This window comes from Hermetia illucens, chromosome 4, assembly GCF_905115235.1.
Source record: "Hermetia illucens chromosome 4, iHerIll2.2.curated.20191125, whole genome shotgun sequence".
NCBI lineage: Eukaryota > Metazoa > Arthropoda > Insecta > Diptera > Stratiomyidae > Hermetia > Hermetia illucens.
In genome coordinates this window covers 103,839,702-103,854,888 of record NC_051852.1, presented here as the reverse complement: position 1 = coordinate 103,854,888, position 15,187 = coordinate 103,839,702, and the positions used below count along the sequence as shown (strand labels likewise).

At 43.0% G+C, this 15,187-nt stretch overlaps 1 protein-coding gene across 5 annotated transcripts in view; it reads right to left on the bottom strand.

Annotated features, from left to right (window-relative positions):
• Positions 1–15,187, bottom strand: part of LOC119653475 (LIM domain-binding protein 2) — a 201,586-nt gene that overhangs the window by 11,962 nt on the left and 174,437 nt on the right. For all 5 annotated transcript variants that reach the window (XM_038058093.1, XM_038058094.1, XM_038058095.1 and 2 more), the window contains 2 exons: positions 8,629–8,801; positions 8,305–8,517 (listed from right to left, as the gene is read on the bottom strand). In XM_038058093.1, coding sequence (XP_037914021.1) covers positions 8,305–8,517; positions 8,629–8,801 — 386 coding nt within the window. The remainder of the gene's footprint in view (positions 1–8,304; positions 8,518–8,628; positions 8,802–15,187) is intronic.

Sequence of the window (15,187 nt, the reverse complement as noted above, 5' to 3'; positions counted from 1 at the left end):
AGGGCTGCGTGGCCAATGGGGAGCTTGGTCTTTAGTATGCGAACTTTGAATAACTTGGTCACCTTCAGTTTCAAATAAGACCCTTACCCTGGTGGCCGGGCCAACCAGGGTGGACATTCTTCCCGGACTACTCGTGGGACCAAGACATGGACTCAATTAATAATAAAAAAACCAAAACGACGATAGAAGAGGAGGCGATGATGCCAGGCGCATCATCGGAGGACGAGCTGCTGGCCTCCAGCCAGGAGACAGTGGCCGTCGAGAGCAGTACACTCGGTGCCAGCCGTAGCACCGTTATGCTGAAACCAACCGCAGGGACCTCCCGGAGCGAGGCGTCAGACGGACTAGTGGCTTCTAGCCTGGAATCCACTGCCGTCAGGCTGGGTGTAGCGAGTACCAGACATAGTACTCCTGACCCGAAGCCCTCAGCGTCGGGGGATCCCTCGAAAACGAAAACCGACAAGAATCGCCGGAAACCGGCTAAGAAGCGAAGGTCCACGGGTGTCCTGCTCAAGAGTCAGTACCAGAAGGCCATGCATATTCTCGGCAAGATTGCCAAGAATAAGGAGGCCGGTACTGTCGACGAGCGGGATGAAAAAGACCTCGCTAAATACCAGGCGATTGTTGATGAATACAACAGCAAACGCCGGGCTGACGAACAGAAGGCGAAGCCCATCCCTCTAAAACGCAACCGATCTCAAGACGAGGTCGAACAAGATAAAAAGCGGAGTAGAGTGGGCAAGAGCGCAGACGCCAAGCAACATACGAAGGAAATTGTTCAGCAACCGTCAGCCGGCGGGCCACGTACTGCGAAGACCTTCAGCGATGTGGCCAGGAGTCACTTATGGGTGGCGCTGGCGGATGGCAATTCTGCTAACGGCAAACTAACGCTGGAGGTGTGGACCAGTGTTGAGGCTAGGCTGTCGGGCATGGTCTATGAACATCTCGTGGAAATCGGAGGCAAACACCCGGGACTCACTCCCCACTTTGATTCATCTCATGTGGTCCGTGGGTTCCACGTAATAGCTTGCATGGACCAGTTCTCTAAGGACTTTCTCGGCTCGTGCGTCGCTAAGATCAGCGACGCTTGGGAGGGCGTTAAGCTCAAGACTATCCCTTACGACGAGATTCCCAGGAGACCGGTCGCTCGCATTTGGTTGCCGAAGATTCGCATGGAGAAGGACAAGCTGGTCCATTTCCTGCGCCTTCACAACCCCGGGATTCCCATGGACGACTGGGTTGTTATAAAGGAGGAGGAACCTCAGATAAACAGCCAGCCCGTACTACTCCGCATAAACGAGGAGTGCCTGGAGGCACTGAAAAAGGCCGATTACAAAGTGTGGTTCGGAGTCAGGAATGCCAAAGTAAAAGTGTTCCGCTCTGCAAAACCGGACGACGACCTTGACCCAATCGACGCCGCCAACGAGCTGTTGGAGGAGATGACGATCGACGGTCCGACGGGGGCTGTCGAACCCCCCACGCAAGCAGATCATGCTGAGGGTAACGCAGATAAATCTGCAGCACTCGAAGTGTGCCTCGGCTAATCTGCTCGTCTTCCTCTTAGAGGAAGACATCGACATCGCATTAATACAGGAGCCCTGGGTCGGAAGCGACCGAACCATCAAAGGGCTCCAAAACAAATATTTTAATCTATTCCACAGCACAGGAGACGCTGATCAGGCTAAACCTAGAGCATGTATTCTTGCGAGGAAGAGTCTGCACGCTTTTCTGTGCCCGGACCTGAGTTCCAGTGACCTAGTTGTGGTCAAGCTGGAGCAGGTGGGGGCAGAGAACGTGTATATTTCCTCGGCGTACATGGCTCACGACCGATCAGCTCCGCCACAAGAACTACAACATCTGATGAACACCATAACACCAAAGAAAGCCAACCTGCTGATAGGCTGCGACGCAAATGCAAGGCATACGCTTTGGGGCAGCTCTGAAATCAACGAAAGGGGTGAGTCATTCTTTGATTTTATTATTACTTCAAATTTATCGGTGTGTAACAGGGGCAGTACACCAACCTTTCATTTCCCCTGCTCGGAGAACTGTGACGGTTGGGAAGAGGTCCTTGATATCACCCTAATAACCGACAACGGGATTCTTAGGGTGGAGGACTGGAGAGTGTCTGACCAGAGATCCTTCTCTGACCACAGTTGGATACTCTTCAGTCTAGATCTCGCCGCAGAGGTCTCCAAGCCCTTTAGAGACCCCAGGAGGATCGACTGGAGAAAGTTTGGTCAGGTAATTAAGAACAAACTCTCCGGTGCGCAAATTGGTAGGATTGGCACGACAGACGAACTGGAGTCAAAGGTCGGGGCTCTGGAGAAGGCTTTTGATACCGCCTTCAAAGTCTCGTGCCCTGCTAAGTACAGCAAAAAGACCCTGCCACCGTGGTGGAACGAAGATCTCTCTAGTCTCAGGAAGTTGACCAGAGAAATCTTCAACATCTGCTACAGGCAAAAATACTGGCAGCCATACAAGGACTGCCTAAAGAAGTACAAGTCGGCCATCAGGACCGCCAAGAGGCGGTCTTGGCTAGACTATTGTCAGAACATTGAAAGCACTAGTGAATCCGCGAGGCTCAATAAGATTCTGTCCAAGGAACATAAGAGTCCATCCTTCCTTAAAAAGTCGGAAGGCTCCTGGACGGAATCTTCTAGTGAAACCTTGGAGCTGCTGGTGCAAACGCACTTTCCCTCCAGCGAGGAGGACTGTGAGTCAGAATCTCGCTTGGAGGGTTTGCGGCAACCCCAGCTGTGCGAGACTATCAAATCGGTAATTACCGGGGATAGGATCGGCTGGGCTATAAACAGCTTCTCCGCATACAAATCTCCGGGCCCAGATGGCATAATGCCAGTCATGCTACAGAAGCAGCAGGAAAGGGTTGTGCCGTGGCTTGTTGAGATTTACCGGAGCTGCATCACTTTAGGATACGTACCGCAGTCCTGGAGGCGCGCACGGGTGGTTTTCATACCGAAAGCGGGCAGGCGCGGTCATGAGTCCGCGAAGGACTTTCGACCAATCAGCCTGACCTCTTTCGTGCTGAAGACCCTAGAACGCGTCCTGGACATTCACTTAAGGACGATTATGGAGAGAACGCCTTTCTCTAAGTCCCAGCATGCCTACCTCAAAGGAAAATCCACAGAAACCGCCCTCCACGAGGTAATTGGCACGGTTGAGCGGTCGCTGCAGTACAAGCAGTATACCCTTGCTGCCTTCTTGGATATAGAAGGAGCCTTCAACAACGTCAGTACCAACGCCATCAAGGAAGCCTTGACCGGTATTGGATTGGAGGGGTATCTCACGCATTGGATTATATCCATGCTGAGTACCAGGATAATCCAATCCGATCTGGGAGGCAACCACTTGACCAGAGCTGTGAACAGAGGCACGCCCCAGGGTGGTGCTATCTCACCGGTGCTCTGGTTAATAGTAATGGACAAAATTTTACGTACATTAGACAGCAGCGGGGTGAAGGTGGTGGCGTATGCCGACGACTTGGTGATACTAGTATCTGGGATGTTTCTGTCCATTATGAGCGACATTATGGAAGGAGCGTTGCGAAAGGTGTGCCTGTGGGCCGCAAGATGCGGACTCAGCATAAACCCAACCAAAACGCAACTGATGCTATTCACCACCAAGACAAGGATACCTGAATTCCATCTACCACGGCTGAATGAACAAAGATTGGTTCTTTCCTCTAATGTGAAGTATTTGGGTGTAATCCTGGATCCTAAGCTAAATTGGAGGTTGAACATAGAACTGAGGGTTAAGAAGGCCTGTATAGCCTTCTATGCCTGTAAGAGAACCTTTGCCAGGAAATGGGGTCTCCAGCCGAGGATGGTTCTCTGGATGTACACCGCTGTAGTGCGTCCGATCCTGACGTACGGATCTATTGTATGGTGGCAGGCTTTAAAGAAGAAATACAATAGAACGAAGCTTAATAGGATTCAAAGAACCGCGTGTGCAGGTGCTACGGGGGCTCTGCAGTCTTGCCCGGCAGATGCTCTCAATGTACTCCTGCATCTCCTCCCCCTTGACCTCCACATCAAATATGTTGCAGCGTGCAGTGCCGTAAGACTGCGTGAGTCCGGATGCTGGGCAGCGAAGTCCTATGGCCACAGCAACATTCTAGATGAAATACCTCGAGAAATCTGGGCATCCCCCACGGACTATGTCAGACGCAAGCTGAACTTCACGAGAAACTTTGCTGTGGACCTTCCAACCAGGGCAAAGTGGAAGACCGGCGGCGTGTTGCAAGACTATGACACGGTATTCTTTACGGACGGATCAAAGATGGCCTATGGAGTCGGCGCGGGGGTTTTCTCGAATACACACGGTGTATCCAAGTCGTATGGTCTCCCAGGTTTCGCCAGTGTATTCCAGGCGGAAGTACTGGCGATATTGGAAGTCTGTCGATGGCTGGAGCGTGATTCGAGTCCCAAGCGTAACATAGCCATTCTGACCGACAGCCAAGCGGCCATCAAGGCCTTGTACTCAACGACGACATCTTCCCGGTTGGTGGGGCAGTGCAGAGACACGCTCAACCATCTGGGCGGCACGCTCAAGATCACTCTCCTCTGGGTTCCCGGGCATAGGAACATAGAAGGGAATGAGCGGGCTGACGGATTGGCCAGGCAAGGCTCTGCTCTTGGCAGTCCCTCGGGGAACACAGTCGGTGTTCCGCTGGCGGCTGTCGGGGGCCGAGTCTACTCGCACTACCTAGCAGCCGCGGGCCTGAGATGGCGAAGGCTTACAAGCTGTGCCAAATCAAGGAGAATTTGGCCCGCTTATAACATAGCCCGATCACGAGAGCTCCTGTGCCAGACGCGTGCAAATGCATTCAAGATTACGGCGGTCTGCACGGGGCACTGGCCCATAGGGGACCATGCCGCTAGGCTCGGCTTACCCTACAACTCGCATTGCCGAAGCTGCGGAGAAGGAAGGGAAACCCTCATGCACTTTCTCTGCGATTGCCCGGCTCTGGCTCGAGTCAGGCTGCGGACACTGGGTAAACCATTCTTTGGGGACCTCAGTGAGATTTCTAGTTACAGGGTCGGAGAGCTGCTTTCCTTCGTGAATGCTACGGGCTGGCTCTGAGGATCCGAGCCAGCTGGACTCCGCTTCCCTGTTCCTATAACAACAGTCACGGTCTTAGGAGTTTGTGGCATCAAAACGGCGCACCAAAGCGCTAATTGGGCTCCTCGGAGCGGCCACTGATACCTACCTACCTACCTACGTTAATAATATTTTATAATAAAATGGAATTACTAAAAGTTTGAGTCGGATGTATTCAACAGGACTAAAAGAGCTAATGTAAATGTTCAAAACAATACCTCGTAGGAGAATCCAAAGGTAATTTTAGCAAGCAAAACGATAAATTCATCAAGGATCACTCTATAATGCCATTCATGAGTAGGAACAAGAGCTGTTTTAAGAATAATCTCAAAAGCAGAAAATCAATATGAGAATGGTCTTCCGTAAAGTAGAGAACCAATCCAAAATTCTATTAAAAGAAGGGAAGCCCTTTTGTGTAAAATAAAACCTTATTAAAATCGATTCAATGTCTGTCTGCCTGTCTGTCACACGCACTTTTCTCGAAAACGGCTAAACCGATCCGAACGAAATTTGGCGGACAGATGGGAACTATGAAATCCCACGCATTCAGGGAGTGGCTTAAATTTAGGTGGAGTTTAAAGGGGGTCTCCCCATATACGCAAAGGGGGGGCACATGAAACGGTAAAACATTTTTTTCACCGGATATAGTCGTGTAGGGTATGAAATGAAAGGTCTCGAATTGTACTTTCCGAAACATTAGTTTTGAAGTGAATTGCAAAGTGCGTGAGTAAAGAGTCAAAATGTACGCACTTAAAGTGAGACAGGACACCAGGACATCATGGTGCCTCGGCCTTAAAATATGTCCCATTCCGATATCTGATCAAATTAACTTACTAATAGTATATTACTAACTTTTAGAAATTTACTGAAGCCCCTTAAATTCATCCTATTCATTACGTAGTTCTCCATTGGCCGATAACATTGACTCGAGATATTTAAATCGCTGAGTTCTGACAATGGTAGTAACCTGCTCAGAACTGAGCGATTTAAATATCTCATTATCATCATCAACGGCACAACAACCGGTATCCGGTCTAGGCCTGCCTTAATAAGGAACTCCAGACATTCCGGTTTTGCGCCGCGGTCCGTCAATTCGATATTTAAATATCTCCGGTCAATGCTATCAGCCAATGGAGAACTACGTTATGCTCCTCACATAGGAAAACACAAAACCTTTTATACCTGAAGCGTCAAGTTTCCGGTTTCCTGACTTGTTTTATTTAAAAACAACACTAGCCCAAACAGAAAATTCCAAAGTGACAGTAAAAGACCATTCGAGAGGTACAGAAACTGTAAAAGGAGGTCATGCGGAAAACAGAAAGAGGATACTAGTCAGGATATTTCCAAAGTTATGGTGCCAAGGCTTAAACCGGAAATCTCAAATGCCAAGGCGTAAACTGAAAATCTGAAAACATGAAAGATGTTATAAGACAGCATCAAGGAAATGCAGAGCAGCAGGTGATAACAGTCATATGTATGGCTTGACAATGGACAACTTGTGGAGTGTATCGAAGACTATAGTTTGTTGAATTGTGAAGTCATTGAAATTGAAATGTACATATTTTTCTAAACCAAATTTTACAATCCGTTCAACAAGTCTAACAAAGCTTGAAACTACAAGAAATACCGAAAAGTGGCAATTCCAAAGGCTGCACCTCATGAAAATTTGAAGTAGAGAAACATCCCAAGGGAGTTGTGCGGCAGGCAAGGTCGAAAACATCTGCCAAGGACAATATCCATCGGGCTTTGCATCAGCTTGATCATTTTCTTCCGAAAGAAGAAAACTACTGCTGGAGGAACAGCATCACCCAAGATTCAGCCTCCACCTCGTCTCATCTCATGTTCCTTGTTCGCGTCAAACGCGAGGTAGAGCCCAGCAATGGCTGCTAGCGCATGCAGCCGGGTTGTTAATATGCCTCCTAACTTTCAAGACCATTGCTTGGTCGTTGGATCCAGTATTAAAATCTAAGATAATTGAAATTAAGCCGGAAGTACAAGCACCCGAATTTAAATATACCAAACTCTTGTCAGGTAAGGAGGTTTTCGCGAAGCGCAAATAAGAATTAAGGAATTGGAAGGAAGGGATAATAAATTGCTGTGATGGATTTTTAGAAGCATTTTTGGACTGATGAGTAGTTAACCAGGTTCCCAATTAGAATAAAGAAATAAAGCAGTTTTTATAGGATTAGTATACAAATCAATTTGATAAGGCCCATCTTAATAACTCAAATAAGGAGTCGTGAATATTTCAAAACATATAATATGAAGAGACATGAAAAACTAGAATAGGTCTCGCGATGTTATCATTAACAACTTTTTCCTAAATGTATATTTTTTCAAATTACACAATTTTATTAATAATATTAACCAAAATCGTGTCCTTCCTCTTGCAAACCAACATATTATTCTAACGCTGATCCAACTCCCAAGAATGACATCGTACAAAAGAATGTCAATTCTGGTCACGTTAAGAAATTGAGCCAACATTTCTACCCATGCGACATGAATCATTTTAGTATGATATGACACACAACTGTAAAAAAGTCCAAACTTATCACAACACCGTGAGGAAAGATGAAAAGTATCCCTAAAAATCGTAAAAAATGGGGCGTAGGCGTCTTTGGCGAACTTTGTTCCACATCCAAATCATTTCAGAGATGAGATGTTATTGTCATTAAATAGGATATATTGAAGTCTTCTCATACGGTATCGCCTCGAGACTCTTCCTTTGATTCTGAAAGACTGTTCCTATCTTAAACCAAACAAAAGAGGATGCTCAATAAAAGTAATCAAAGGCGTACAACCAGGAAATGCTTTGACGCAAATGGAAATGTATGGATTTGTCCTCGTTATTCGTCGCCGAGGTTTCTTAACGCGATAGCATAAAGATAAAGCCATTGAATAATCAAATTGTGGTTAGGAATGACACACTGGCGCTTTTTAACGCTCAGGTATTAAGGAAAGTGATTTTCAAAATTTTGGGTAAAGAACAAAATCCAACTGATGAAAATGGAAACTTAACTAATCATAGAAATCTACAATTAACAAAAATATTAACCAAACAAAAAATAAATTGTCAACCGAAAAGGAGAATCCATAGGAAAATATATCACCCAAGTTATTTACAATATTATTGTCAATTTAGTATTATTTTTTGTTTGGAATCAATATATCACCACTCACGCGTAGATAATTAAGCGTTGAATTTGTGATCCCCTGACGTGTAATGTTTTTTGAAATTTGTTCGAGTATCGTAGGATCAGGCTGTGAGGAATGCATTCCAACAACATTTCTAGGTATAAGTTCCCGATGTGTTCTCACACTCATATGCCACGATTTTATTCTCATGTAATCATCATACATAAATTCTAATATTAGTCGGCCTTCTGTACAAACCTGTGAAAAAAGATAGAAAATAAAACGTTTACAAGTTAGGTAATTATATGGTATAAAGTGAAACAAATTGCATTTTATGCGTTTTGATATTTCCTTTAATATTTCACTTACTTTAGTAAACATAGGTTTCCCGTGATGCGTCACCATTGTACATTGTTCACAGTCTAATGTAATTGATGTATTATGAAAAGATTCCTTAGTGTGTTTTAAATGAAAATACAATTCGATTACTCCACCCTCGTATATACTTCGAAAGTATCGAGGTATTAGCGTCCTTCCTATTGCTGAAATATAAGAGAAAGGTCAGGAATTTAGTAAGTGTTATCTTAAGTCTTATTCAAAAGGAGGCATAACCTCATATATTCAATCGCAATTCTTTTAGAAAATTACAAACAATAAGTAAACCAACTATCGAAGATCGGGAAAAAACCAGGGTATAAACTGAATACGGACAGCCCTAAATAAAAGGATGGCAAAAGCTCCTCAGGTGTTGCCGTCACCTCACCAAGAGCGCTTTTGATTTTGTAATATTCCATTTGTAAACTTCAATATATGTATTTGAATTTCTATCTCCTCAGAGCAAAAAGCATAAGATGATTTCTGACAGTAGCTTTGGAAGCATAAGAAATTGGATGTCAATCAAACCATGGCCCTGATAAGTGACTCGATTTGATGTGCATAAAAAACACAGACAAATCGCTCCATATTAAGCGACTATCAAGCTGTTATCGGTCAAAATAAATCTATTTGGACAAGGAAATTTATCAACAGCGTTTCCTTTCTTCAATTCAGGTAGAAATAGTGGATGATCCCTAGGATATATAGTGATAGACACCAACAAACCTACTAAAGGGTGAGTTTAGTTATGAAGGCGCTCTGCTACACGATGCTTGCCCTAGAAAGCGGTGACTGTTCTTCATCACTCATTTTGAAGTATCATCGACACCTACCCCAGAAGGGCGATCAAACGGAAGTCTGATTTTTCTGAAGTGACTTTTACCACGAAGCCTCATCGGAGGTTATCTGGCACCATGGGAACCAGGATGGCCAACTGAAAACATATCCTTCAAGAGAATTCCTGGAGGATGTGCTCTTGGCCCGGTTTTTTTGCAGTTTTTCCCCTTGTAGGAGTTTTATGGTAGTTGCAATTGTGCCCATATCGCGGGAGGAGCTGTACAACTCCGGGTGCCGTACCCCTTAGCTGCGGCAGGGATGTAAGATAGACCTCGCATTCACTGGTTTGATTGCTGAACCGCGGTGCTAGTCACGGCGGGGCTGATGAGATCCCCAAAACAATCCATTTGCCAAAAGGACCGTGAAATTATGACTGCATGGCAGGTACTCACATTAAACTTCCAGGACCTTCATCACCCATTCAAGGAAAACAACAACAAAATAACGGATTTGAGATCTAGTTGCAGAACCGTTATGGGCGAAAGCCTTGCTTTGATGCTGCAGCACTGCGACGTGTAAGAGCTGCAGACTTTCCTCATAATGGTTGACTGGACATCCATAATAAAGGATCATTTTGATGCACGCATGCATTGTCTGTGTCAACGATTCATATTATTATCCATATGCTTGTGGCCGAAGCAGAGCATTGCTGACAGCAGGAAGCTGTTAGCAGAAATATAAATGCTCGGTTACCTAAGAATTACTGGAACGATGAGAACTACACCTTCTGCGGTATTCGAAGCTACCGTAAATCTACCCTCGATTCGCTTTAAGATGAAACGGAAAATAGCTAACGATTCAACTGGAAAGACGACCATGCGTCCATCATAGAAATCCCTCAACAAGCATTAAGTAAATTTGATGCTTGAGAAGTCATATCCTCTTGTAATAAGCAAAATAGAATAAAACAACATAGCTACGAGTCTTTTGGAATTACAGACAATAATCTTCACCGTATTTTTTGTGGCAAATCATGTCCTCTAAAACTGTCCTCAATTTGTAATCCAGCAGGTTCAAATCAGGGCTGCCAAGAGGGCCCCTTTTCAGAAGAAATGAATGCTAGTAAATTGCTTTGCAATTAGGTTTGTGTCGTTTTAGTTATATAAACCGGAACAGTCTTTCTGGAAAGTTAACCACTAGTTTTGGAACATGGAATGGTGCAATGGTTTTACAACAGCGTACAAAATGGTTTCATGGTAAACTTTAGCCTATGTTTTGCTCACTTGTTCGCAGAAATGCAAGTTTGTAGGAGACACCCCACTAAACCATTACAGAAAACTGGATCCTTCCTTAAATGAATGTGCATACACGTAATCATTTTGTTTGTTAAATTTTCCTTGCTCGGTAAACAAGATTTTTCCGTGTAAGTTATCAGCGTGTTTACCAAAAGGTATTTTTCCATCCTATTTTTTTCAAAGCTACAGTCAACAAACTTCCAGCATAGCTTTCGAAAACCCCAAGTCCCAACTCTTTATAAGGTTTTGTGTGAAACAAAACCTCTCGACATGCAAAAGGGAGGTGTACATTTTTTTAATAGAATATGGTCATGTGGTCATGTCATGTCATGTGTCAATCAATGCGCTTCATTACTACTTTTCGGAACTGATGTTATTTCTAATATTGAAAGACGCGTAGATAAGGCTCAAAATGTATGCCACGAAAAGTAAAACAGGTCTCCTTCTAAGAGCCTACCCAACCAAAAAATCTGGGAAAATTCATAATGGTGCACCTAAACTCTAGGCCTCAAAATACATCTCATTGCGATACTTGCTAAAATAAAATTAATAATAGCATATTACCATATTTTAGAAATTTTCTCAGTGTTCTCACCCCAGTAATAATAATTGAAATTGGAAGTACATTATATTGAATCCGCTTAGATGCAAATAGAATAGAATTACTATACTCCCATTATTTTCAGTTATTAGCCTTTGTTATTGTGATCCGGATTTGGAGTTTCATTTCGATTAGGACTACATTTGAATGTAAGTCAATTCATCTAAAGCAGGAAATCCGCATTTACATACCTAGTGTCTGTCCGCTTACTGACAAGACAGGAATTTGCGAGAATTGTCCGGAAAAGAAGCTTCACGAGACATGCGACATGGAGGCTGAATCGTCACAAAATTGGCTAAACAACGGAAAATTGCTCAATGATCGACAGAGGCAGCGATGGCTTGACGAAGTAAATAATACACTTCTTGGCACTACGCAAACTAAGCTAGATCTACGGCGAATCTAATGCAGACGTGTTGGCCCCATACCGAAGGAGGCAGAGACTGAAGAAGAACAAGTCCCCTTATTATTAGGACCGATTTTGCTTCCCAAATGCTTTTCTCCAAATACCCTCGGTCTTGGTCTTTGAACACCAGGCAAGTTTATCTAAATGTTCGTTACGTGCCTCTTCCACTTCTTCCAGGATATTTTATTCTTTCTCTTACCCTAAAAATCCAATTTATTCTGTTTCAACTAATTGACATTCAAATTTATCGTTCTTATTGTTCAAACTCGCAACCAATCGTAATTTTATGACTTTCTGGTGGGTAGTTTCTAAGAATGCTCCTTAATTCAAGTGATCTTTTATGACCCCCTTACTCCCCGTTTTGCAATCGGCTTCAAAACTAAGACTTGATTTGGAAAGTACTACACATGACTATAATATTCGATGAAAAAAGAATTTACACCCCTCTTTTCCCTATATGGGGACCCCTTTTAAGTTCCACATAGGACGATGTAACTCACTGCATGGGCATTCCTAGTTCCCACCTTCCCACCAAATTTGGTGTCGATACAACAGTTTCTGAGGAAAATGCGTGTGATAGACAGACAAACAGTAATCCAATTTTAATATGGTTTTGTTTTTAACAAAGCATTAAAAATTATGTTTGTTGCATCCATAGGCAGGACACTCACACAGAAAATGTTCCTCAACACAGGATCCCATAATGACATGGGAAGGTTCTTCTTAGTTTTTGATAGTAGCTTTAGCCAATGCTACTGATACTTCAATTACTGATTGCAGTCCCGGAATGATCAGGTAGTTGAACCCTCTTTTGTTACGACAACCGAGATTTCATTTTCCTCTACACCATAGTGAGCAGACACCCAAAGTATTCCACCGCATTGAATCTAAAAATAAGAATTCAATCGGTTTCTACATTACTGGATCATGTTGGAAGTGGTCAAAGACGTAGACACTCAACATGCAAATTGACGATAGTTTTCAATGACCTGTGGTATTGTCTTGATCGAAAAGCACTTTTTTCTTCTCCATATGGGGTCATAATGCTATGCAATAATCGCTGTTGGTGGTTTTATCTTTTTCAAGATACAGGTTGAATATGATACCGCCAGCGTCCCAAAATACCGAGGCCAAAACCTTACTTCTCTTTGGACAAATTTCACCGACTTTTCTCAACTCATTTGATTACCTATTCGATTCTGGTGTGTAATTGTGGATTCAGGTTTCGTCCATTGTTAGATACCGATGCAAGAAATCCTTCTCATTATATTTAAATAGCTCTAAACAACACTCTGCATCAATAACACATTGTCGCTTTTGATCCAGTATCAGGACGCGCGGCCCCCATTTTGGAAACACATTCTTCATAGATTAATGTTCATGTACAATAGTAAACACACTGCCTTTCGATATGTTTAAAGAGTCAGCTATATCTGGCAATTTCAGTTTTCGTTCGGCAAAATCATTTTGTGCAATGACGAACCAAAGTTCAACTTATACGGTCCTGATAGCAGAACGTATATGGGACGTCCTCTCAATAAGGATTTGGACTCTATGTGCACCAGGAAGGCGGTGAAATCTGGTGGGGCTAATGTTATGATATGAAGTTGTTTCAATAAGCATGGAGCCGAGTTTATTGTCAAGGTCAAGGGGAAATTTAAAGGTTTAGCCTACCGGAATTTGCTGTCAGAGCATATTCTACCATTTCTGGAAAACCTCCCGTTGCTAGTTTATTCAAAGACAATTTTCCTGCAAGGCAACGCGCCATATCATAAGTCGCGATTTGTACAGCCAGAGTTCAAGAATGAGGCAATTTCAACCATGGAATGGTCTGCACAAAGCCCGGGTTTAAATATAATAGAAAATTTATGGGCAATTGTTAAGCGGTGAGTTGATGACACTGGAATGAACCACTGTGCGACAATTTTGGGCCGCCATCGAGTAGGAGTGAAAGCAGATCCCGAAGAATGCATGCAAAAAACGTGTGGTCTCTATGCAACGACGATATTCGGTTATAATTTCACAAAAAGGATATCAAACCAAATACCAAGTAAGTAAACAATTTACATTTTTATTTATATCTATGATTTTTTGAAATTTAATCAATATTTTTCTCTTTTTATTTCAAATACGTTGACAGCTTGACCCAGGTTTTTCTACCTTTATTTTTAAAAAGAATATTTTCAAGTGTATATTCCCTGAATTAAAAGCAATTTTATTTTCCAAAATGAAATTAAAATATCAATAACGTACCAAATATGAATAATGATGGTATCAAAGGAGATTGCACTGCGCCCTGAAAAACTACTGTGTCCCTTTGATGGTTATTTTCTACCTATTAACTATTGTTTATCGACCAGTTCTATGTTTAAGCCTTGTGTCTTGTATCAGAAATTTTTCTAAGTGTATTTTTTTTTACTTTATGAGTATACCCAGTATGATCCCAAGAATTCGTTTTTGGCAAGGAACAAACAATCCTGTAAACACATTGGCTCTACTGTTGCATTTCTGGTAACTTCACCCAGTATAGTTTCCTTAGCTGTTCCTCTTCCTTTCTGAATATCATCAGAATAAACCCCTCTCTTCCCGATTCCACAAAAATATTCTGGTCCATAGAGCAGCGTTTCAGCTCCTCCTGCTACCTCCTTTCCTTCTACTAATTCAATAAAGGCTGAAACCCAGACTATCCTGATCCTATTACACGAGCTGAGCATATTTAGTTTAAGGGGGTCATCCCGTGTGTCGGGTTGGAGAAATCGATTTTTTTTGCATTAATTGTGTCTATATATAGTGGAGAATATGTGGGCAAAGGGATTTTCCGATATTCCGAGTCGTTCAGAAATTACAGTGTTAAACAGGTAAGGAGTTTGCAGCCGCGGCTAGAGGACTCGATGAGAAAGAGCATCGAATCTTTTTGTACCTGTTAGTTTTTTACCTGAGCCTTATAAATTCGATAACAGGTATAAATATAAAAAGATGGAAAACCAATCAATTGTCTAAACTTATTTGCTGTTTGTAATAAAAAGGATAATCCAGTCTAGAATGAGCACTGAAAGGCTTTCAAGCTATACTCAGTTATAGTATTGTGGTGTTTGTGTGTTCAGTGACGTGAGTTTTCAAATGGATCGTACGAAGGGAGATCGCTTTAACGTTCAACGTCATGCTCGCACTAAAAAACGAGGATTTCATGGGAATCGATACTTATCAGAGAAGAAAAAGGACTTCGCATCAACATCAGCAAAGAAACTTTTAGTAAGCATGAACATGGATGTTCCAATTGCAACAAGTTTTGTATATTGGATTTTGCTGGAGTTTTCTCCGGTATTTCTGCAAATTTCTGCAAATAATAAAATATACGTGCTAGTAAAAAAGGAATGCGTAGGACATGTCGAGAAAATAATGGGAACGCGGCTTAGAAATGAAAAGAAGAATCACAAAGGCATTGGTGGAAAAGGGGCTGGAAAACTTACTGAT